Source organism: Centruroides vittatus, unplaced genomic scaffold (genome assembly GCF_030686945.1).
Source record: "Centruroides vittatus isolate TY-2023 unplaced genomic scaffold, ASM3068694v2 contig_1777, whole genome shotgun sequence".
NCBI classification, from domain to species: Eukaryota; Metazoa; Arthropoda; class Arachnida; order Scorpiones; family Buthidae; genus Centruroides; species Centruroides vittatus.
The window spans coordinates 524,961-550,246 of record NW_027121088.1 but is presented as its reverse complement, the minus strand read 5'-3'; the positions used below and the strand labels follow the sequence as shown (position 1 = coordinate 550,246).

Genomic DNA, 25,286 nt, shown 5'->3' with positions numbered 1-25,286 from the left:
TAAATAAATTATTGGATGTGAGGGAATCTTAAAACATTCTTATAAGCTTCTTGTGACATTCTGTGAGGTTAAAAATCATTGACTTAGATAAATACATCTATATATCTATTTGCTTCAGCACAGATATATTTCTAACAATTTTGACAATATGAAAACAGGCCTTTATTCAAAAATAAAATTAATTTATGAAATAAAAATTTGTCAATAAAAAATTATGTTCTTAGGGACTTTTAATAATAAAGACATTAAAACTATTGTAGTTCTAACAAAAAAATTTCTTACACATCAATATATTAAAAACTGCTAGTTGAACTCACTGATCACAACTTAGATGGCAAAGACAGTATGTCATCAGCGTGCTGCTCTATTGGCAAATAACTCAGGAATATTTCATATGATATCTGTTTTGTACATAGCAAACCATTTCATCATCCAATGGCCCCATTATGGATCTGAATGAATCCATGATGAGCTTGGAAAAAGCACTCTCAGTGCCCACAAGGTGGAAAAAGTAAAAATCCAAAGTACTACTAAATGAGACATTTTTATATTATTTCAAAAAACTATATTCTGTGAAATTGCTATTATATTATGTTTGTAGACTGTATATAAATTTTAAATTTATGTCTTTACTCTTTTTTACATTATTGTTTGTACTGTATTCTCATATTATTATATTTTGTATTTTCTTATTATTGTTGTACTTTAATTCCAGCGTGAAAACGGTTCATTCACAAACTTAAAATCTTTTGCTTAGTTTCTTGTTTGAATAATAAGTTATTTTTTACGTTAATTCTTGGGATAATATGTATTTTTTTTTAAATTTTACTTAACATAATTAAAATTTATTCAGTTAGTTACCATGACAACACTTGCTGTAGTTTTAATAATTTAACTTATGTAAATGTATGCCTGAATTCACATGCCTAAATTTACTTATCTATATATATAAAAACGAATGTATGTCTGTCTGTCTGTCCTTCATGCATTACTACACCATTTATCCGATTGCCATGAAACTTTGGGAAGTTGTTTAATACACTCCCGTGAAGGTTTGTGGCATATGTGAAGACCACCATTTCCCCCTTCCAAAAATATCTTTATATATGGATTAAGGCTTTTATGTCCAACAGATGGCACTAACTCTGACGACCTAAATTTGCTTTTCTGTGAGGCATTATGCTTTTCTGTGAGAATGGACTAAAGCAGATCATTTTCTATCTATCTATATAAATAAAAATATAACGTTTGTTTGTTCCTACCAATTCCTTTGAAATTTTGACACAATGTTGCATTCGAATAAACACATGTTTTTATATAATATACATGTTGAAATTCCCCCCACTAGGGGGAGATGGACAAGATTAAGGCTTACCGTGAAGAACTTGGCTTCTATTTATACTATTTTAGATGCGATTTTTGCGTTTTAATAAGTTACATCAACAGAATATATATTAAAAAGGGATTTTTCGATATTCCCTAGCGGAGAGAGGGACAGGATTAAGGCTTACTGTGAAGAACTCAGCTTTTATTATACTATTTTAGATGCGTTTTTGATTGCGGTTTAATAGGGTACATCAAGAGAATGTACACTAAGAAGGGATTTTTTGAAATTCCCCCATGGGGAAGTGTTATAACATTTATAATAGACACGTTGTTGTGGCTCAAAATGAATATTTTGAGCCACAACAACGTGTGGCCGGGTCAGCTAGTATACAATATAAGTGCTTTAATGTTGCAAATACTACATTTACTTCCTTTTAATAATTTAAGTTTTTAATAATTAGTTTAAGATCCTAAAATAACTTAAAGATTTACTTGTAAATTACTTTAATTTACAAGTAAATCTTTAAATTATTTTAGAATTATTTAGGTAGTCTTGTCTCCTATTCAAGTTTTCAATTTCTGTAATTAAAAAATATTCCAAGTAAATTTCTAAGCAACATCAAACAAATTCATTGCAGATTATAGTAGGACCTTAGTATGTGACAAATATATTCCAAGATCCCTTGTATAAGCAGAAGTTTGTGTAAAATAGTGAACCCATTACTTATTAAATATTTCCTATATTAGCATACCTATAATACATTTTTTATATACAGTAAATAAGGTACTGTACATATACATCATATTAACAATAAATAGCATGATACTACAATCCCATGCTAAAAATAACTTTGAAAATTTGAATATGCTCTCTTTTTCTGTTTTAGGTATCATTGGGAAAGAAAAACATATGAAAGTGATGAATGGTTGTAACTTTCATATATTTTTCTTCTCCAGTTTGGCATACAAATTGAAGGAGTGAGAATGAGAAATTCAGATATTTGGAGTAAGTACTCCAGTAAGATGGAGAGATTGATGACAAGCAGAGTCACAGCTGGTTAGACTAAATGGAGAGGGGCTAGTGAAGTACTTTGTGACAAAAGAACGCCTAAAAGAAAAATTTTATAAAATGGTTGTTAGGTGTGCAATGTTCAGAATGCTGGGGCTGTGAAAAAAGTGAAGGTACAGAGAATGCATGTTGCAAAAATGCAGATGCTGAAATTGATGAGTGGTCACACAAAAAAAGATAAGGTGGGGAATAGTTACATCAGGGGAAGCTTAAGCATCATGGAAATAAAAGAAAAATTGAAGGAAAATCAACTGAGGTGGTTTGGCATGTGCAACTGCAACCAGAAATTGCCCCAGTATGAAGAGTGCTGGAAATGTCAGTGGAAGGGACAAGAAGGTGAGGAAGACCTGGAATGAGATCTTTAAATGTGATATGGAGGAGTGTGGTGTCTCTGCAGAAGTTACTTTGGACACGACAGAATGGAAGAGAAAGACTTGAAGTGTCAACCCCATACAGTTGGGAAAAAGTCAAAAAAAGAAGATTGCAAGAATATTAGGAACAGGAAAGATTCATTCTTTCCTAATATTCTCACAATGTCAGAAGCAAACTTTTCCCTTTTTTCACTACATCTAAAATTTTAATTTTACACTTCCTTTTAATTGTATATTCAATGAAACTTATGTAGTAGTTATTTTTGGAAGCCACACTCAATAAGAGATATTCTTTCATATAGGGATGCACATTTTGGCCATTTTTTTGCACCTCTTTAGTCCAATTTCTTAAGAAGTTCCTATTTAACATCATATTTAATATATTTTGTAACATTCAAATTCTTTTCACTTATTATGGTTTACAGTAGCATTATTTGTCTTTTTCTTTAATTTCTATTATGACATTTAATTAAGACAGTTACAACTATTCATCACTACAAGATAAAAATAATTTTGTAAAAACTGTAATAAGACATTTTAGTAACATAAGATATATTTTAACTTTTATGGAACTTCTATGTATATTTTAACCTTTTTAACTGTCTTGGTTAAATGCCATAATAAAAAAGAAAAAAGAAAATAGAAATAATGCTACTGTAAACCAAGATATACATAAAGAACTAAATTACATGTTACAAAATGCTATATTGAATGTGATGTGTTAAAAATAAGAACTTCTTAAGAAATTGGACTGAAGAGGGACAAAAAATGCCTAAAATAGATACCCCTAAATGAAAGAATACTGCTTGTTAAAAAATGGCTTCTGAAAACACTACTACATAAGTTTCATAAAATATATTTAATTTTTTCTCTAAAGTGGGAATGTGGTGATTACAATCTTACTACAACATCTGAGCATTTGCTAAGAGAATTCTATAATAACAAACATTTTCAGCCTACTGCCATAAACTATCATCCAGGTTTTTAAATTGATTTTAGAAAATGTTGCGCAAATAGAGTATTCTATTTAAATTTTAACTTTTGAAGTATTCTAAATACAAATTTAAAATTACATGAATTAAATAAATAAATTATGAAAAATATAGGGTTAACAAAATACAAATAAAAATGAAATAGAAAAAAAATACAAAATAAAAACTAAGAAAGTATAACAAAAGTAAAGCCAAATATGATTGTAGGGGAAACTTATAACTCAGGGTTTTTATGTCCTAATCTTTTTTCTATGATGTATTTCCAAGCCAAAGGTTTTGCATTTGCACTGCTAGCATTTAGGCAATGTTCTTTGATCTTGCACTTGTATATCTCTATTTTTCCACATCCATATCAATGGTTGGAAAATGTACTGTTTTAATGTTTGCTTCATCCCACTTTATAACTGAGCCTTCTACCTTTGACAGTGTCAATAAAACTGTATTATTATGGCCTTTTCCACATTGTACTTGTGTTTCTTGAGTTACATAAAGAGGTTTCTTTTTGTAACTCCAATGTAATCTTTTTTGATTCCTAACTGTTGATTTTCATAGGGTATTTTGTATACTCCAGATTGTTCTTTTCTTAGTTTGTCTTTATCAAGTGATGAATCTGTATATGGTAGGGTCTTACTGTATTTTTAAATTAAAAAATATTCTGAATACTTTATTTTTGTAAATTATGCAAAGCATATATTTTTATTTTTTATAATATAATGAACATATAATAAATAAAATAAACTTACCGGCAATATCGACTACTGGATTCCTACAAATACTCAGTTTATAGAAATCCTAATTTTATTAAAAATTTATATTAAATATAAATAATGAAAATTTGATTATTGTAATTTCAAATGAATAGTAATATAAAAAACACTTACTGGATATTGGCCACTAAGATGAACAGTAAGAAAACCTCCATGAGATCCACCAAATAATATTAATTTATTTTTATCTATATTTTCTGTTTCTAGTAATTTCTCTACAGCATACTAATTAAAAACAGAAAATTATATAAATAGAAATTACTAATTGTATGTTTAATGATAAAAATAAATCAAAACAAAAACATTTGATTTAAATTAAAATTATATTACAAATAAATTATAATTAATTTTTAATAAATACAAAAAACAAAAATAAAATTTTGGGTAAGAATTGCAGGAATAATAGAATAAGAAAGTGATTATTCTAGTAATAATAATAAATTTTTGTTTGGTTCCACAAAGATTTATATATATGAGATCACAATGCTCGTGTCCTAACTTGTGATTACTTCTATCTGTAATGCTTGATTCGAGGGCTAGTATGATTTGAGTGGTGGAGGTGTTGTGTTGATTTGCAAGATGGAGGGAGACAAATCCACTATATAAACTATCTCTTTATTACTATATATATATATATATTAAGCATACATGTAATATACACAAACCAGCATAAGTAAAACAAAAGCTAAACTAAAACATAAATATAACAATGGAATTATTGGCTAAATCCTAGAATATGGTTGCCGACTGAAAGAGCTTACAAAAGTTCATATTACCTGGAGTTTTAGGAGAGAACCAATATCTTCTTGTAATGTAGACCTTTCTTTGGAAGACTTCTGTCTTAGTCAGACGGGAACGATTATGAAATGGTTCACTATGGCTATCAGATTTCTGAAAGTGGCCTTGATTCTAAGGGCTGTCCCTCTTATATAGAAAATATGCCATCCAATTGGGTTTTCTCCCAATGCGGTCATATTCTGAGAAAATATCTATTCAACAGGAACTAGACATCTGCTGAATCAGAGGAAGTCAAGGCAAGATGCACAAATTGATAAATTTTTCTTTTTCTTTCCATTTTACCAGATGTTTCAAAATATTAACTAAAATATTACTTTAAATTTATGTTATAATATTCATTTCTTTTTAAATTGAAATGTTCCCCAAACCCCAGGTTCTCACATTCTAGTAAACCAGATTTCTAGTGTTGTGAAAGATTTCAGAATTGGTTATCAAATTATTATGTAGTGAATGAACTGAAGAGTCACTAAACAATGCATATAACTCCAAGATCCTACAGTTATCAAAAAGATGTCCACAAATGCAACATGTCACTATAAAAAGCTTGAGTTCAAAAGTCTATATGGCTCATCATCTATGTTTGTTCAACCTTCCTTGAACTTTTGAACCAATTTGTAAGCTATTTACAATGTTATGCATGACACATTATATTGTGCATACATCCTGTGACAGATATCCCATTTTTGACTCTCTCCAACCTATGGGTACTAAGAGCTTTTTCTTCCTACCCATTATGGGTTTGACCAGACTCACAGGGGGAGGTGACAAGATGGCAAGGAATGGGACCCAACATATTCTGGACAGATTATCCACAAAAAATTCCTTTCGGATTTGAATGCAGGTCCTCGAAAGTGTAAACTGATGCCTTAACTATCTGACATCTGGAATCTATATCTTCTTAAAAATTTAATGTTAACTGAACAATATTGAATTAACAATTTTCAAATGTTGAATAGTCCCTAACATTTGTTTAGCAACAATGACAAAAATACAAATGAATAATTAACATTTCAAAGATACAGATAAAGAAAAAAAAACATTGAGTGTATTGATTGTTTGATTATAGATTAATTTGAAATATTAAAATTTTGCAGTATTCAAGAAATATTAATAGAATTTGATTTTATAATTTAAAGGAAAAAAAACTATTTTGAAATAATTTTTAATTTTAAAAGCAATATTTTCTAACTTTCCTGACTTGTATAAAGGCATATATAAATACAAGCATTGAATGGAACCAAGATTTGACTATTTAATTTGAATGTATATATCAAAATAATACCAAGATTATGTATATATTATTTTGTTAACATTAGCATTCATCTAATATGTGCAATTTCCATAAATTTTTTTAATATAAAAACAATAATTACTTTTGTTTATTATTCTTCTTCTTTTTAAAAATGTATTATTATTATTTTCTCATAGGTTTTAATTTTAATATATTTCATAACTTCTATCTCCAAGCATTACAATACACAAAACACTACTTTACTGAAGAACTCACATCAGTAAAAATAGGATTCAAGTACTTTTGAGTTTTCTGGATCATCTTCAGGGAATCCCAATTACTAAACATCATATGTTTGAACCTCCAAAATCTTAAATTTTAAAAATGTTCCAATATTTTGTAAATTCCAAGCTTACAGGCAGAAACATGAAGCTTGCCAGCCAGTACAAACTTCTGGATTTGTGTTGTAATAGATAGAATGGCATAACCAAAATATATCTCTAAAGAGAAATTAATTATAATTATTAATTTACTTAAGAGATGGTGCCTAACTTCTACCTCTAGTGACAAATTACTTTGTACCAATCATTTAAGTAGCCATATTGTAGCCTGATATTTAGGTGATCGTTTGGTGTTTTATTATATACTCATTGAGTGTAGTGATGTCATTATTTCTAAAGAAAAAGTTAGTAAGATTGAAATTTGATAGAAGCTTGAAAGGTTTTCAAATTTGGAGTTCCAAACTATTTTTTTATGTGATATTTAGTGATTGGACATTCCTGACAATGAACCAGACAGTTTAAAAGTATTTTTGTCTTGTTATTTTTACTGATGTAAATAAGTTCTCCAATAATTCAGTGCTCTGTGGATCACAAAATAGTGTGTAAGCACATATTAATAGTAACAAATATGATTTTAATAAAAATAGATTTTCTCACCATGAATTAATAAAGAACAATCTTTTATTATAAGTTAAATTAAAATATTTGATTTTAATTAAGCATAAAAGATATATCTAGATTAACAGAAATATATTTTGAATAAAATAAAATCCTTGTAACATGTTAATATATTATAAGAAATAAATTAAAATACATCTTAAATACCTGAACATCTTGGACATCTTGAGATCCAATATTTCCTAGTAAAGAATAAATACTATTTTCTCCATAACCTACTGAGCCTCTATAATTAACTGAAAATAATAAATACAAATTTATATTTTCCTTTTATTTTTATTCAAACATGAAATAAAAAAATAATATAAAATTACTTTGTAAGACATAAAAGCCACATCTTGAGAAAAGTAGACTATATAAATGAAATCCAACTGTAAATGCAGAATGTGGTCCTCCTAAACATAAAGTGTAAGTAATTTTTGAATTTATAAGCAATGTATATTCATAATTTTTTAATTCATTTAACAATAATTTTAAATTAATTATATTTCATTTTATAATACAAAAAATTATTTGATGATTTTGTCGAAACCGTGTTGTGTTTAATTAGTGTGTACAGGCACGATGAAGTGACGTTTATTTTTTCAACACTAGGCTAGTTGAATCTTTATTTAGTTAAACGTGTTTTTCTACATCGACGTTTCGGGCTTCAGCCCCTCATCAGCTAACTTGCTTTTGCATGGGTACTATACACACACAGTGTGTATAGTACCCATGCAAAAGCAAGTTAGCTGATGAGGGGCTGAAGCCCGAAACGTCGATGTAGAAAAACACGTTTAACTAAATAAAGATTCAACTAGCCTAGTGTTGAAAAAATAAACGTCACTTCATCGTGCCTGTACACACAAAAAATTATACTAAAATACATTCCATAATAAACACATTAATAAATGCATTTCATCTAATGTTCTGCTGTTATAAACAGCATAAACATTAAAAATAACATTATTTCTGAATTATTAAACACTAGTTTTATAGTGTATTTCAAAGATACCTGGCAAGTTTTTCATCAATTACCTTTATTTAGCTGAGTTGAAATACACTATAAAACTAGTGTTTAATAATTCAGAAATATGGAAAAGGACATGGTTTTATAAAAAATATAACATTATTTATTACAATCAGACACTAAATAATACTTTTACATTAAAACATAAATTTTCAAATATTACTTTTACATGTTCTTTAAATTTTAAATAAAATGAAGAAAATTTTAGTTTCAACTTCGAAATTTAAATTTTCTCATATATAATTTATATATTTAATGCATAAATACTTTAATATAAACAATTTACAAATTTTAATACTCCATTTAAAAAATTAACAAAAATATAATTTGTTTTTGTAATATAACAATGAAATTTTAAATTATTATTATTGTAATATTGTGAGAACAAGGAACTCCAAAATAACAACATTCCACATTGAGGATGGATATGTAGAAAGAAAGATCAGAGAAATCTTTCTCTAAAAATCTTGAGACTAGTTAGAATAAATTTAACCATGTCCTAACCCATGATTTAACTTTTCCGAGCAGAAAAACTATATTAAAAATTAGCTGGAATTTTTAGGAGGATTTAAGTTAAATCATTGATAACATGGCCAACAATGGCGTTAGGCATAAACAAATCAAATATAATATAATTAAGAGATATGTGTATTATGAAAAGATGAATAATATTATTACAAATAGATTAAATGCTAATTATAAAAAATATTATATCAAAGAAATAAACTTTGAAACATAAATAATTCTAAAAGGAGATAAGATGAATGACAATCCATTATCTAGTTCCTTTCTATGAAAGAGTTTACATAAATTCATATTATCTGTAATACATATATATTTGACATGGAATGCTGAAATTCTTCAATTGAGGCACAAGTTTGAATTCTTGTCTTATCTCATCTTGGTGGGAGAACGAGTAAGATTAGAGAACTAGAGAGAGGGGACAAGAGCACAGGCAAGATCTTTCACAGGAGCATGTTTGAATGTGACCTATCATCTTTTTTATGAAAATTCTATCCAATTGGATTATTTGAAATAAGCCCTCCATGCTTCTGACACATGATGAAAGTCAGACAATCTTGTGAATAGTGTGTGAAAAATTCTACACTAACTATCGCTTTTGGAGGAACTGAGTTGTTTTCCTCCATTAACACAAAAAGTTCCGTTTTCAATTTCACTTAATTTTAAGATGAGATAAATTTTCTATCAAAATTATAACAAAAATTTATTGTTTAATTTAACAATTTAAATCATCAACCCATAGATTCTCACAATATAATCATTCTTTTTAAATTAATGTGAGAAACCGTGGGCCAGGAGTTAATCCCTACTGACCACTTACTCGGCAACAATCTGCAAAGACCACCCACGTTGTCGTTTCTGATGGCTTTTTACCACACGGTGAGGGAGGTGAGCAAGTCACAGGTGGCTGGGAGTGACAGGAGACAGGTTAAATAAAATAACTAAGCATTTATTAATGTCTAAAGTTGATATACAAAAGGTCTACAAAACTAACTTGGTTAACTGTGATTAAGATACTAAAAATATATATAACGGGCCGCTCTAGGCTAAGCCTATTCCTGTCACCGGAGAGAAAGTTCACAATTCGCTAAAAAATACCTCTATGGGGAAATGAACACTATGCGTTGATCCATTCGTAGGAATCGTAGTCCTAACCAGTATGGCAATATGACGATATGGCGAGCTGTATGGAAGTTCAAAGCCGTGATCTGTCTTCTACCAGAGTCTTCTTCTTTCACTGAGCTGGGAGACGAATGTATCACATTGACAAGTATTCTTTGGATCGCCCTGAGCTTCCAGAGCTTGAGCTTTTATTTGATTGTCATGGAAAAGGAGTCACGTGATCATCCATGTTGACGATGACAACGCATTTTCTGACACCTATGTGTCAACTTTCCCATCAGATTGCTGACAATCGGGGTGACCTCCAATCCAAAATTATTCAATAGTTTTTTATCGGTGGATGTTTACAATTGTTCAAAAAAATTTGCATTAAATTTTTTTTCTCTGATATTTGCAGATTTCATATTAATATTGATTTAAATTAGGAATCAACTTTCGTTCTGAATTCCAATCTTTATATAAAACTATCAGACATTCTGCAAAAAGCTGAAAGTTTAACAAAAGTATGTATGTTAAAGATTTTTTAAATTAAATATACGACTACTGTAATTTTTGACGAAAACGTTACTGTGATAAATTTTAGAACAATTTGTACATAAGTGAATTCCCAAAATGTAAGAATTTAAACAAATGTATGTATAGAATTTACACAGATTAATGTAAGAATTTAAACAAATGTATGTATAGTGTATCAGTACAGTATATTGATTTATAGTAAATAAATGTTAAAGAATGGTAATTGAATTTTTTTAGTATGTTAAAAATGTTTTTAATATTATTCTCTGTTGTAATTATTTAGGATTTCTCATTTCCGGGTCTTTTGCTTGTCCAGGGATTCTGGGATAAAAGTGAACTGTTTTCCAGGCTACCGGGAAATCCCGGGATAGAATTAATTATTTTTAAGATCTACAAAATATCTTGAAATTAAATAATATAATTATTTTTCATTTTTTAAAGTAATTTAATATGTTCTACAACCTCCAAAATCATATTAATAATGCTGCGTAAGATATATATTAAAAATTACCTTTGAATTAGGTAGAAATTTTCACAAACAGAAAAAATTATTAAAGTTTGTTGGAAAATGCTCACAACAAAAATTCCTTTGAATTGAGTTGAAAATTTAAAGAATAAAATGAACTTAGATCAAACTTCTAAGTTAAAAGGTAATTTTTGTTTTTTAAATAAAACATAATACAAAATATTATTGTAAATTTTTATAATAAGATTTTAAAAAGCAAAGATGGTCAATACTCCGATCACTCAATCTGGTTCTTATTTTAGTAATGAAAAGTTCTGCTACCGAGAATGCCCTTTCTGATTCAATTGATGCAAGTGGAATAGTGTTTAATGCATTTAAAAGAAGACAGATATTATGTGTTTTTCACCTGTATCCTGAAGATTTCTAGTTCATTTTCGAGATTGTAGTACTTCTTTTGCGTTCTAGTATTCTTGATTTGTCTACCTTGGCTGCTTTAATAGTAGCATTGAGCTTATATCCTGATAATTTGGCAGCTCGTTTGTCTTTAATAATCAGATTTATGAAGAAAAATGTCATACTTGATTGCTTCGTACTCTTTTGTATCCTTGCCCAATTTGCTCAGCCTAGCATAATGCAATTATTGAAGCTATTGGGCATGGTTAAAAATTAAGACAGCATAAGTCCAATTATTCCATTCTGACAAGTAAAGAATTTTCAGAGTCCTGTCACAAATAGGCTACATATTGATTATTGACAATCTGTGACATGCCATAACGAAGAAAAATTAAAAAAAATCTAATAAGTAAGTTTAAAATTAATAAATACAAATGTATTCTGATAGTTTATGAGTTAATTATACTTTCTATTTGCAAAATTTCCTCAACCTTAACACAAAATAAGAAAAAAGTGAACTTTTAAGAAATTTGGGGATTTTCCGGGACAAGAAGAATTTCCCGGGTTAAAAAAACAACCAGGATCCTGGGATCCCATTTGAGAAAGTCTATAATTATTATATTGTTAGTTAGTAAAAAAAAATTTGCATGTTTTTAGGCTGAAGAAGACAAAAAGTAAAATAAAATACTGGCTAAAATTCATTTTGGATATGAAGATTGGTTAAATTTCTTTCCAGAACCTTTCTATGACAAGAAAAAAAATGACTAACAATATTAGAAATTATGCTTAAAGAAGAAAAAGTCTGTATATTGTAATGTTTTAGATATGATATTTTAAAATACATTTCTTAAAAGTCTTTCAATCGAACTGATATAAAACATTTCTCTTTCTCTGTTTAAAAAAAATTTTTTTTAAATGGACCAATTTAATTAATGCATTTCTTTGCCATTATTACATGAATGTTTTAAGTTCAGGATCATTCTCATATTAGAAGTCAAAAATAATATCTTGCTTTTTTTCTATTTCCAATTTTTTTTCTGCATTCAGTGGTTTTCACATATCTGGAAACTTTAAGAGTAGCCTTCATATTTTTTAAAAACACCTTTCTAGTATCAACACATCTTTATAAACACCAACATAAACAATGTTTCTTCACAAAAGTTTTTAAAAAATAAAATATTTTAAGCTTAAAATTTTTGTTTATGAATTCTAAATTTCCTTAAATGTATTTCTAAAAATATTTTAATTTTTGAAATTATATCAAAATATAAATGATATACAAATATACTTAAAGATATACTAATGATAATTTTGATAAAACATAAAAACCTTAAAAGCAAAATTTTTGCAAGTAAATCATCATCATATGAATGTTTTAATATATTAAATAATTATTAATAAAATATTATAGAAACATTTACCATGAATCCAAACAATTAATGGAAAAGGTTTACTGGATTCTACAATTGGCTTGATAAATATAGCTTCATAATCCAAAGAAGCTTGATATAAAAAAAAAGAAACCATACATAAAATACATTTTTATTATAAAATATAATAAAGAGCAATTTAAATATAGTAAAAATATTGTTTTAACATAATTAATATAAAACTTTTTAAAAATAAATTAAATTTTGCATAATTCTCATTATAATAAATATATTTTGTCTATTTATAATCTATTTAAGTTGATTGGGCTGCAATTAAAAAAATTGTAGACCACTGTTGTCCATTTGTCTGTCTTTCCTTAATCTCAAGAATGAAGTTAGATAGGTAAAATCTGAGACCAGATATGGAAACCTTAGGGGCAGGAGGCCCTGATTAACTATATAAAAATTTTGATGCAAACCAGAAGCCATGCTATTTAAATTCAAAAATTTTCCATTAAAAAGTGTTAGATAGATAACCGGCACGAAAAAGTCTATTGTTACAGGAAAAGATTGATGTACAGGGGCAAGCCACTACTAATTTGAGGTGGAAAGCACATATTTTAAATGAAATAAATTAAAAATATGATTAAAAATTGCAGCCCAGTATCGTGACGATGTTACAATAAATAATTGTTCATTTAGTTTTACTTTTCAAAGAATTTCATGGATTAGAAAATGTAATTTTTTTTTATGACCAATTTTTTCAAAAATTATTATTTTAATAATTTTACATTTTTGTAGTTTTTACTTCAATGTATAGATGATCATTAATTAATTCAAGAAAAATTTCTTAAATCAGTGAAAAAATACCAAAGACAAACAAATGAAAAACTTTTATGTAATATTCTATAATTTTACCTTTATGTCAAACTATTATTAAGCCTTATTATATATGTTATAATTAACAGATAATCTGATTTTATTGAACCATTACTGCTTATCAATGCAAGAAGTTTTTATTGATTTGCTACAGTTTACAAAGAAAAAAAAAGGAAATAAAATTTTATTCTCTGTTTTTTATTTAATTCGTAAGAATCAGAAACTCGGCAACATTCATATTGCATAAAGATGCAAGATGATAATGCATACATATAATTTGCTCATTTGAATGGATTGAATGTAGTAAAAAGTTTGTCTAGTTGGGAATATTAACTATAAATCCATAGATAAGGATTTAGTGGAAATTATTTCTCAATAGCATTTCTCTGTCAAAAATGAAAAATGAAATTAATACAGTACAATAGAAAAATATTATATTAAAATAAATATTTTCTTGCACTTGAGTTTGTATCAAGTCATTGGATGATTCATGCCAAACTAAAACTTTGTATGGACATATTTTACTTATGAATCAAGTCTATCAATAATCTTCCTATGAATCAAAATATAATATGTTCTTATGCTAATACTGTAGTGAATGGAATGAAAGTTTGGTTTTCTGTCCAATTTGAAGTGAAGAAGGAATAATTTCTCTTTTCATTGGACGAAAGCATAGAATAATTTTCATTTTTTACTGATATTTTTAAAGTATTCTCTTATCTCTTAATCTATATAATTATCATAATACTAATATGTAGTATCTGAATATGTAATATCAGATCACAGAACAGATATGTATTGTATCATTTTACAAAATATTATAATCCATATTTTCCATATGCATAATATGCATAAGACATCTCAATGCTTTTTATAATTGAAACATGAGAACAATCACTTAACATAAATGACTATTTAGTCTTGGTGTAGTAATAACTAATATCATAGTTTTTCAGGTATTTTACTTCAGTATTCATTCTCATCATTAGAATTTTTAGTTTCAATATGCTAGGTCATAAAATGTTCATGTACTCTATGTAAAATTTTTGTTCAGATGTTTAATTAAATCATAAAAAATCATTTTTTATGTTTCAGATAAATGGCAAAAAATATCAATAATTTAGCTGAAGCATTTTTAAGAAATTTGCAAGTCTGTATAAATCATCATTTTGCTATTCTATATAATCTAAATTTTAAGAAAACTAATTTTAAACTTTTATAAATATTTCATTAAAAAAAATCTTCATTTTAAATTATTATTATTTAAAATTAAAATTTATGAAGAAACTCACGATAATCTTTATTTTCAACTGGAGGATTCAGAGTTATCACAGACCAATGTATGTCAGAAACGTTAATATCTACAGTATCAACAACATGCCAAGATATGGAAATATTCTCTTCATTGATACTTAATTCACCAAATCTCTAAATAAAAATATTTATATTAAAAAAATACTTAACTTTTTTAGTATAATGTTTAGTATAATTTAATGTTTTAGGCTTCAAAAGCTAAAATAATTTTAAAATAAAAGAGATTACATATATAAATATCATAAACAAAATTATTGAAAAATTTATAAGAAGAATGCTACAAAAATTCAAAATTTCAAATTTTTATCTTACATATCACTTATAAGTAGGTTTACCAGACGTCCTGTTTTGACGATATTGTCCCAGCGTCCCAGCCAGTTTGTCATTTTGTCCCAGTTATTTGGTAAAATTTTAAAAGTGTCAAACATACAAGAAGTAAAAATAGTGCAGCCTTGTGAAAAAAGCCATTTGTCAATTCCTCTGTTACACTCACTGTTGCCAATCTAAATGTTTCATATGTAGATCTAATTACCTTTAATGCTGTCTAGATGTTTTTTCACAAAATTTATAAAATATAGTGTAATGAATTTAAATGTTTTATTTTGTCATTCAGATATTTTTTCACAGAATTTATAATAGAATGTAGTCTATGAAATCCAGATATTTTTTATTTCATTTTTTTAGATATTTTATTTCAATTAGAGTTGGCAACATTCAAACTTACACTAGCCACATCATTGCTACACATGTCATATCTTAGTTGAGTTCAAATTGCTGGTCGGCATTTGCGATTATTTTGTACTGTATATTAAATTCATTTAATCTCTAAAATGCCAGAAAGAAACCATGTGTTTACTGATGATTAAAAAAAAGTCTGTGATTGAACTGTGCTTTTCAGAATTTTCAATAACTCATGGTGGGCATTCAAACATTAAAAATCACTTGAAATGTGCAAAACATAAGGCAAGCAATAGGAACTTCCTCAAATGTATTGTTGTAATTTAAATGTACCGATTTAAGTGACAAAGAATTTTTAAAAAAGTTCACAATAGTGATAAATATTAATAACTTCTTAATAATAAGATATGTTTAGTTCAGTTATTAAAAATTGCTTTTGACTCGTTGATTTTGTTAACAAATACTTTACTTAGCGTTTTCAATCATAGGTACTTATCCTAGTAGGCTTAATTTTCTGTTGCAAGTATTTTTTCAAAATTGTCCCGGTTTGAGAAAAAACTATTATGGTAAGCCTACTTATAAGTATTTTCTTAAAAAGTATTATTTTCCATGAAAAAAGTTAAATTTAACTCAATCTTTAAAATTAGTTCATATAATATTTATAAAACTTAATTTTATAAAAAAAAATTATTATTATTGTATCATACAGGTAAATTAAAAAGTAAATTTAAAAGTTATTATTTGAGACATCAAATGTTTTAATTTCAAATACTGCTGACACATATTGAGGCTCTAGTGTTCATAATTATATGGTTTCAAATGTGTTCACTGAAGGATCATAGTTCAATGAAATAATCATTTGAAAAACTGAATTCAAATAGAAATCTGAAAAGTTAGTTTCTATGGTCACAAAAATGTCTTGATCTTCGTAGCAATGATGTAATTCCTTTTCATTGTAATGACTTATTACATGAGGAAAAATCAATATTTGTAATTTTCATAACACTGTCACAAAATAACACAAAAGAATAAAACAACATTATTTTTCTATGTAATTTCCCTTGTAAATGCACAGAGACTACCACTGTATCAGTAATTTTTTATATATATATATACATCCCAAAACCTGATGTATTAATATTAAACCAAATGATCACCATAATTATACCATGCCAGATAAAGTTATAGCTGGCTGAGGGCCATAGTGGAGAAGTACATAGGCATGGGCATGAGAGTCATTCACAGTTACTCACAGTGCCAACTGTGAATAGTTATATCAAGATCTAAATGTGTCTGAAAGTGAAGAATCACTCGGCAGTCTGAGTGGCATAACAGGGCAGTGCACTGCATGGTAAGCAGAGGTTGCGAGTTTGACTTCCACTCTGGGCTAATTCTTTTCTTTTAGACTGTTCTAAATTATTTAATAAATATTAAATTATTATAATTATTAATTTTGATAAGAGATGGCACCTAACATCTACCTCTAGTATCAAATTACTTAATTTCTAATTATTAATTGTAGCAAAAAAATAGCCTTATTAATTATGGCAATCATTTGACTACTACTACTACTACTACTACTACTACTCTTCATTACCTGAAAATTTTGATTATATAGTTTCTTTCAGATATTTTTTTCAGAGTTTAAACAAGTAAAAACCTGAAATATACCACACAATTTGCATCAGATGGATTCAGATGACTTCTGCCATAGAACATCTAGAATTTGATATGTGATGAACATTAAAACATCCACCATGTAGATCTGACATATCAGATTCCAGATGTTCTATAGAAGAAGTCATCTAAATCCATCTGATGCAAACTGTATGATATCAGAACTCATTACACATAATTTTGTAGGCCAATCTGTGACTCATGTTAAACTCTTCAGCAATATTGACAACTATGATTCTTCTGCAGTCACTGATTTTCTAATCAATTGCCACAATGGTTAATGTCCAGAACAAATGTCATTGTTTACATTCTTCCTCCCATTCTTGAATCTTTGCATCCACTGATGCACAGCTACTTGATTAAAACAATTCTCACTATACTGAGCTTTCATTCAGCAGTAAATTTCAGATGATTTCACTGCCTCAGCATTCAAAAAATGAACACTGTGCTGTTCCTCAATGGTGCAATTTAAAAGTGGCATGGTCATTTCAGAATCATGCTGCCAGATACAAATTGGCTGCGTTGCCAAAATGTCAGTTGCCTAGTACATACAGAGGTAACCATTTTAATTTGCAGATTAGCACATTTTCTTACATCCCAATTGTAACAGCAGTTATTACATTACACTTATTTATCAATAATTAAGCTTCTAATCCCTTATTACATCAAGTCAAATCTTTTACTATCATGTAATAGTTATTTATAAGGGGTTATCACATACTGAAACTTTCGTAAAGCTAATATGGTTCACCACCAACTGCATAGGAAAAAAGTAATTACCATGTACAATATTTAAGTGTGGATTGAATTTGAATAAGGGTGGTGATTTATAAACAAACAGTTTAGCAACATTATTTACTCAAAAATATATGAAATTCTTTGTGCACCTAAGAATATATAAAGGATTAAACAAAAATATGGGTATATAGGATGCTACACATGAATAGCAGAGCAAATGTCTGTTTGGGGAATGGTGAAGATATATGTAATATTTGGATAGCAAATTATATGTACAGCACAATAAAAATACACTGCAAACTTTATAGTATTTTATTTACTCCTTTTTGAATAAGTTTGTATGTCATAAAATTGTAATTGTAAATATAAAATATTGTTATGTCATTAGTTATAATGGAAGTGCAACTGTCAACAGCTAACCATTTATTTATGGTGTTTTAATGTTATAGTATACACTTTTTTTTAGACGAGTTGTAAATTGTATCATGGTTAAATGTCTTATAATAGGTTTGTATCTGACCAATAAGTGCTTACTGATGAGGGCTATATCATTATATTTTAAGCCCAAATGCATTTTAGGTGGGTCAGAATAAAGTCATGAGTATTTACTTAACAAGTTAGCTTTGTAAGTTATGAAAGTTTTAATGTCATAACCCATTACAATTAACTATTATAATCCCAATATTTTACTATCATATAACTATTTACTGACTTTCCCTCATATGTAGCTCAGAAGATTCAAAACAAACTAAGTAAGTCTTTTTGACTATTTTTTTTTCTTTTAGTTTTTCACTCTTTCTGCCTTTTTGGCATTAAGAAAGCCTTTCTTTCCTGGCCCATCATGTGTTTGACCAGTCTCACCATAGGAGCCAAGCAGTAAGAAACAAGGCCAACATATCTGGGACAAACCACTCACAAAAAATTCCTGATGTTCATGACCTGAACTTGAACTTTGGTTTTCTGGAATGGCAGGCTGATGTCTTTGCTGCCTTGACAATTTGTGTTTTGATTATTAAGGGGTCTGACTATACTCACCTTGTAATTTGAATAACTAACTTTGAATGTTTCAGAGTTCAAATGCTAAATTTGGCAAAAATTCACCTCAGAGTTTGAATGATGCTTCAATGTTTAAACTGCACTCTGTTGTGCATCCAAGTTGTCTCTCACTCTCACATTATGTGCATATGTTTTCAGTGCTTTTTTTTTTTGCTTTATTTTTGGTGTGTTTGGTTATATATATTGTGTATTATTCATCAATTTTTTTAGGAATTTCTTCTTGCAATTTTTCTTTGTTGAGAGCTTTTGAGCACCCCTGAACATTTTGTATCCTTTAGTTCAAAATTTCCTGAACAAAACTTTTAAACTACATATGACATGTTTGAAGTTTAAAAGCATCTTCCCCATATACATTATGAATACAGTCTAACTTGTTTATAACATCATCCATGGGACCGACAATTTTTTGACGTTATAACCGAGTGTCGTTATCTGCGAAGTCTATTATTATCATAATAAATTTATTATCGTATGTATAAAAATGCAAATTACATGTTTAAATCAACTTTATATACATTATTATGTCTAAGTTTACATCGATGTAATTAAAAATTTCAAAAATTACCTTTCATAAGAAATTTCTATTTGTCATAAGTTTCAATAACGGTAGAACTTCTGGTTTTGAGAATAATGTCGAATCAAATGGCAACAAAAGGTTAAACTAATGTATGCCAATTAAAAATACAGTCAAACCTGTTTTTATGCGGGGGATAGGGACCGCATTAAAAAAAACGCATAAAAGAAAATCTCACGAAACTTCACGAATGGCTGTAAATAATAGTTTTCGCGACACAATTTAAAAATATTTTTTTTATGCGGTCAACAGGGACCGCATAAAAAAAGTCTCACATAGAAAATAACTCAAAACCGTACGAAATAGAATTTATTGACAACAGATGTCAGCACTTGACTGCATCGTCTGGTCTATCGTCTGTTTTACATATTTTTGTCCAGGTGGTGTTTTGTTGACTTAAAAAGTAAATTATTTCATTTTTCGCATATTCATGCAATAATATTACTGTAATAAGTGCATTTATGCTATAATAAGTTTATTTAGCTATAATAAGTCAACGTAAGACATGACGAATCGCACGAGACTAGTCGCCAACTATACCGCACAAATTAAAATTTCGCATTAAAAAAATCGCACAAATAAAAATCGCACATAAAAAGAGCGCATAAAAACAGGTTTGACTGTAATTCAATTATTTCTTTATAAACTATTTAATGTAATAGGTTATATTAAAAATAATAGAATATTTAACAATTTAGCATAAAGTAATTTAAAAATGAGTACATAATAACTGATCTGGTTAAAAGTGTAGCAAACCTCACCCCACTGAAGTCAGGTGGTGAGAGTACCACCCACAGTCGTTCTAGGAAGTGGACTCTGACCCTAGGACTAAACATGTAGTATTTTCTTTGTGAAATAAAATTTGTAATCTAATTTTGTAAATTTGGGAGTGCCTTCAAATATGACGTTAAAACAGAGTTTTATGTCGTTACAAGCAGGTTTTTTTTAACATTATCTAGTATAGTAAAGTTGTGGGACAGATAAAAATTTGACGTTACATTAGGGTTGTTGTTACATCCGATGATGTTATAACCAAGTTAGACTGTATTTTTCCTGTTTGTACAGCATTATATCCTTTCTGAAACTCATAAAGCATAATACTTCTGATATGTTTTTATCTGAAGACATTTCAACTTGATTTTGTTCAATAAATATGTGAAGTAAAAAGTTTAAAATAAGCTTCCAATTTCACATTAGCAATAATATGTTAAATTTCACAAGTGTTATAATTAAATCACACATCTATATTAATTAATGACAGCTGTTAAAAATACACAAATCTTTCTGTTTAACCCAATCTTTACATATTAACATAACATATATGGCATCTGAGAAGTGTGTAAAAGCAACAAAGTCTAAAAGGGAGGTTGTAATATCAACCAGTAAGATTTAAAAAAAAACTCATCAAAAAAGCATTAAAGCAACACATCTGTGGCAGATCTGGCAGACATATTAAGATGCCAAAGTTGATGATTTGCAACCAGTACATGCTATTTTCATTTTATTATACAGTATTTATGTATTTTATTTATTGTTTTCATGTTTCAATGTATTATTAGGGCATTTTGTTATGTTATTTTCATCTTAAATTATGTATATTTGCTATTTTAATGTTATCAAAATGGGTATTGTTTATGGTTTGGGAATGGATTTCCATGGAAAAAATCAATTCAGACTTTAAGTGATTCAGAATTCAAATGACCTCCTTGAATGAATTAAATTTGAAATATGAGGTATCATTGTATTTAAAAAATATTATAGCAGTATCAACTTTATTATATATTGTCAGTTTATTCTATTAAAATTTTTCTTTTGAGTTACATGGTACTATAAACTTATTTTCCGATCAACATTAGCATTCATCAAAAAATAAGATCTAATATACTATAAATAATTCCCTTAACTGAATATCAAACATTACTACAAATTAAAAATTTTTAAAAATAAAAAACTCACAATATGAGGAAGTTTATTTGGAGAACAACAACATGCTACAATTTTGTCATTCCATACATCCAAAACTTTCCATGATCCAATGCTTTCATCTGTTAAACAAATTTTATTATAAAGTTTTAAAATTAAAAAAAATTCACTGCATTTCAAAATAATTCAGAAAACAAATGAAAAGTCATAAAGATACAATAATTAAATATTCATAAACAAATTCATCATTATTACATTAATGATATTTATCAAATATTTTGACATATTAAAAAGACAATATTTATCCAAAAATAAAAATGTGTTTTATATTCTATTAAAAAAGAGAGTAAATGAAAAGATAGCACTTTATAAAAATTTAAAATGTTTAGTTCTGTATACCAAATTTTGATAAAAGAATTCAAAATATGGTAAGTAATAAATGCACTAAATACTGGATAATATACAAAAGACTTACTCAACCAAAAAATCCAGCTTATGAATCCAAGTAAGTTCTTTAACTTGAGGATAGTTACTAAAAGCAATTGAAAATGTTCATTTTTCTTCACCGTTGTTTCACAAGCTGGATTTTTGGTTGTGTAAGTCTTTCAAAATATGACTTATATTAACATACTAGACTACCAGTGACCTGTTGGGTCACTTACTACTTAAAATTTATAAATAGAAAATACTGTAAATTCAATATTTCAGTGAAATATAGGTTTATTTAAGATAATTTAATCAAATAGTTCAATCCATTTGATATTATTCACAGTTGAATATTTTGTTGGTTTAAAATTATGGATTTAAGAGTTAACCTTCCCAAACTCCTTTGCAATAGGTTTAATATTGCTAAATAAATTGTAAAGTTCTGGGATAAAGGATGCAAATTACTCAACCTGACTTTTCCACTCATTTAGCAAAAGTTAGCAGTCTCATCATAAAAAAGATGCATACAACAATGGGAACAGATCTTAATAATTTGTCCTACATAAGCAGAGAGGTTATGTCATTGAGGTTTTCTTGCTTCATTTCAAATGTTTTGTTGATGGAGGCATTCAGATTGTTCAGTATCTGATTTTCGAACTCTTTTGTTGTTAGGCTTATCTCTCTAGAAATTGAGACATTCAACTCTTTCATTCTCCTTTTGTTCCTTTTGTTTCTGTATCTTTCTCTATGATCATTGAGACATTCAACCTGTTATTCATCAGTTTCTCTGACTCTTTTTAATAGACCTCTCTTTTCGTTGTCTATGGACCAATTATGACCTCTCTTCCTCATCATGGCAAAGAAATACATTCATTAAATTAGCTACATACAAGATAATTTCAATATGTCACTGAAATTAACACATCGGATAATTTAAGTATAGTTATAAGACACTAATCAGCAACTTTAAAAAGTGATGCCATACAGAATGACATCATCAGCAGTGTTACCAGTTTATTACACATTTGGCATTATTGTGCACCACTTTTTTTATATTTAATTCCAAACAAACAATCTCAGTGTTTTAGTAGTATAGCACTAATTTTGATCTAATTTAATCAAATATTTCAATTCATTTATGTTACAACCAATTCAATCAAAGTTATTTAAATTTCCTTTTATTTGTTCTCTTTGCACCTTGTTTAGGCTTTATAAGGGCCTATGTTCTACCCATCATAAGTTCAAAAAAACTTGCAATGGAGTTGGCTGGACAGTGGAGATGGAGCCCAATACATCTGGGTCAATTTTCCTTCAAAAAATCCTCAAATCATCTCAGACATAAACTTTGGTCTCTTGGGGACAAAGTGAGAGCTGATGCTGTAATCCATTCAGCTATCCAGCAGACAATTTAAGCATAGTTATATTAAGACAACAGTCAAAGTAAGAGTGGCACCACTTTTAGTGAGCAACAACATGGCAGACTTTCTATAATGGAAGATGTCACAGAAGGCAAAAAACACAATGATAATTCAGTAATCATCATCTGATTTTAACAAAACTTTGTTTTATTTTGTTTCTATTCTCATTTGGGTATAGGATTCTTACAAATGTAGCAGTATTTTGTCCTGTTTTTTTCTGTATGTAATATTATTATTCTGTATGTATTAATAATAATAACATATAATAATATTATTAAATATATATAATAATATTATTATTATATGTTATTATTATAATTCAATAAATGTGACATTGATCTTCAAACCTATAAAACTAAGTTGAAAAAATTTATCATCATCATTTTCATGATTACACAGGTCAGAGATGCTTGTTCTTTTGGATCATTTTTTAAATTTAAAATTTGATGTGATGGTTACTTTTTTAGTAATATTAATCAAGTTGTTTCTATTATGTTAATGTTATTTTGTAAATGATATTAAATTAAACAAAACTGAAGTTGGGAATATGAATTTTTTCATCATTAATAAATATGTCTGCATATTAATTTTTTTAAAGAAAATAGAAAATATATGTTATTTATCCATATAAACCAAATGCTTTCTCAAAAAAATCTTGACAAAAAATTGGGATGTGCAGCTTATTCAAAACCAATTTGGTGATACAACTGGTGAAGCCCAGAATGCTTCCAATTATTAAGTGTCTTGCTTATATTGATAGTGGTAAATTTCACTTATCAACTTAATGACTTTGCTTAATAAAGTCATCATCTGTAGTCAATAGTTTAGTGCAATTAATTTTATAAAAATAAGGATAAATTATTTACTATTAGTTGTATATTTAATCTTTTTATCTAAATTACCTCTTATTTTAAACTTCAATTTAACTACCTTCTACTTTAACCTTCAATTCAAATTAAACAACATAAAGAAGTCTTGCTTTTATCTTGAGAAAACCGTGTTTTATGTTTTCTTTCTTGCGAAGACACAATGCAGTGACAGCAGACCGAATAATGGATGAAAATTTGCCCAGTGTTTTAAATCAACTGTCACTGCATTGTGTCTTCGCAAGAAAAAAAAGTCTTACTTTTATTTAATTAGTATATTAATTCATTATGAAATATATTATGAAATATGAAATATATTATGATATTATGATTTGCAGAAAAGATATCTTTATTGCACATACAAATAACTTATATTTTTCCTCAGTATTTACATCTTTTAATACCACATGGACTTGTAAACTGAACACTGCCATATTAATTGCTACAAAATTGCAAGAGTAAAGATTGCTGTTATGTTAATACCATAAACTAGTAAAATTTGTTTCACATGTAATAAATTAAATTGGGTAAGTTTTTTCTTTCTTACAATATCTTAAAAAATAGGTGTGTGGATTATTCAAGTAAATGTTAGATACATACCTTCAGTAAGAAGCTGCACTTTTCCATTCATTACATTAACCAAAACTATTTCCTACAGAAAAAATAAATAAATTAATTTAAATAAATGAAAAGTTAAAAAAATTTAAGTTTGTTTAATAAGTAGAAAATAAAAATATTTTGCTAAAAAAATAAAATTGGAAGCTTTCAATATTTTGGGCTTAGCCAATAAGTTTGTGCAGTTTTTGCTGATAGAGTTAGATACTCT

General features: G+C 27.8%; 1 protein-coding gene and 1 pseudogene across 1 annotated transcript in view; both read right to left on the bottom strand.

Annotated features, from left to right (window-relative positions):
- The window catches only part of LOC136969363 (acylamino-acid-releasing enzyme-like), a 105,740-nt gene that overhangs the window by 13,559 nt on the left and 66,895 nt on the right, over positions 1-25,286 (bottom strand). The window contains exons 12-19 of the mRNA XM_067263495.1: positions 25,061-25,112; positions 21,784-21,872; positions 15,083-15,218; positions 12,963-13,043; positions 7,828-7,908; positions 7,661-7,749; positions 4,640-4,750; positions 4,502-4,550 (exon numbers count right to left, since the gene is read on the bottom strand). Of these exons, the coding sequence (XP_067119596.1) occupies positions 4,502-4,550; positions 4,640-4,750; positions 7,661-7,749; positions 7,828-7,908; positions 12,963-13,043; positions 15,083-15,218; positions 21,784-21,872; positions 25,061-25,112 (688 nt within the window). The remainder of the gene's footprint in view (positions 1-4,501; positions 4,551-4,639; positions 4,751-7,660; positions 7,750-7,827; positions 7,909-12,962; positions 13,044-15,082; positions 15,219-21,783; positions 21,873-25,060; positions 25,113-25,286) is intronic.
- LOC136969379 (uncharacterized) lies at positions 22,664-23,028 on the bottom strand (annotated as a pseudogene).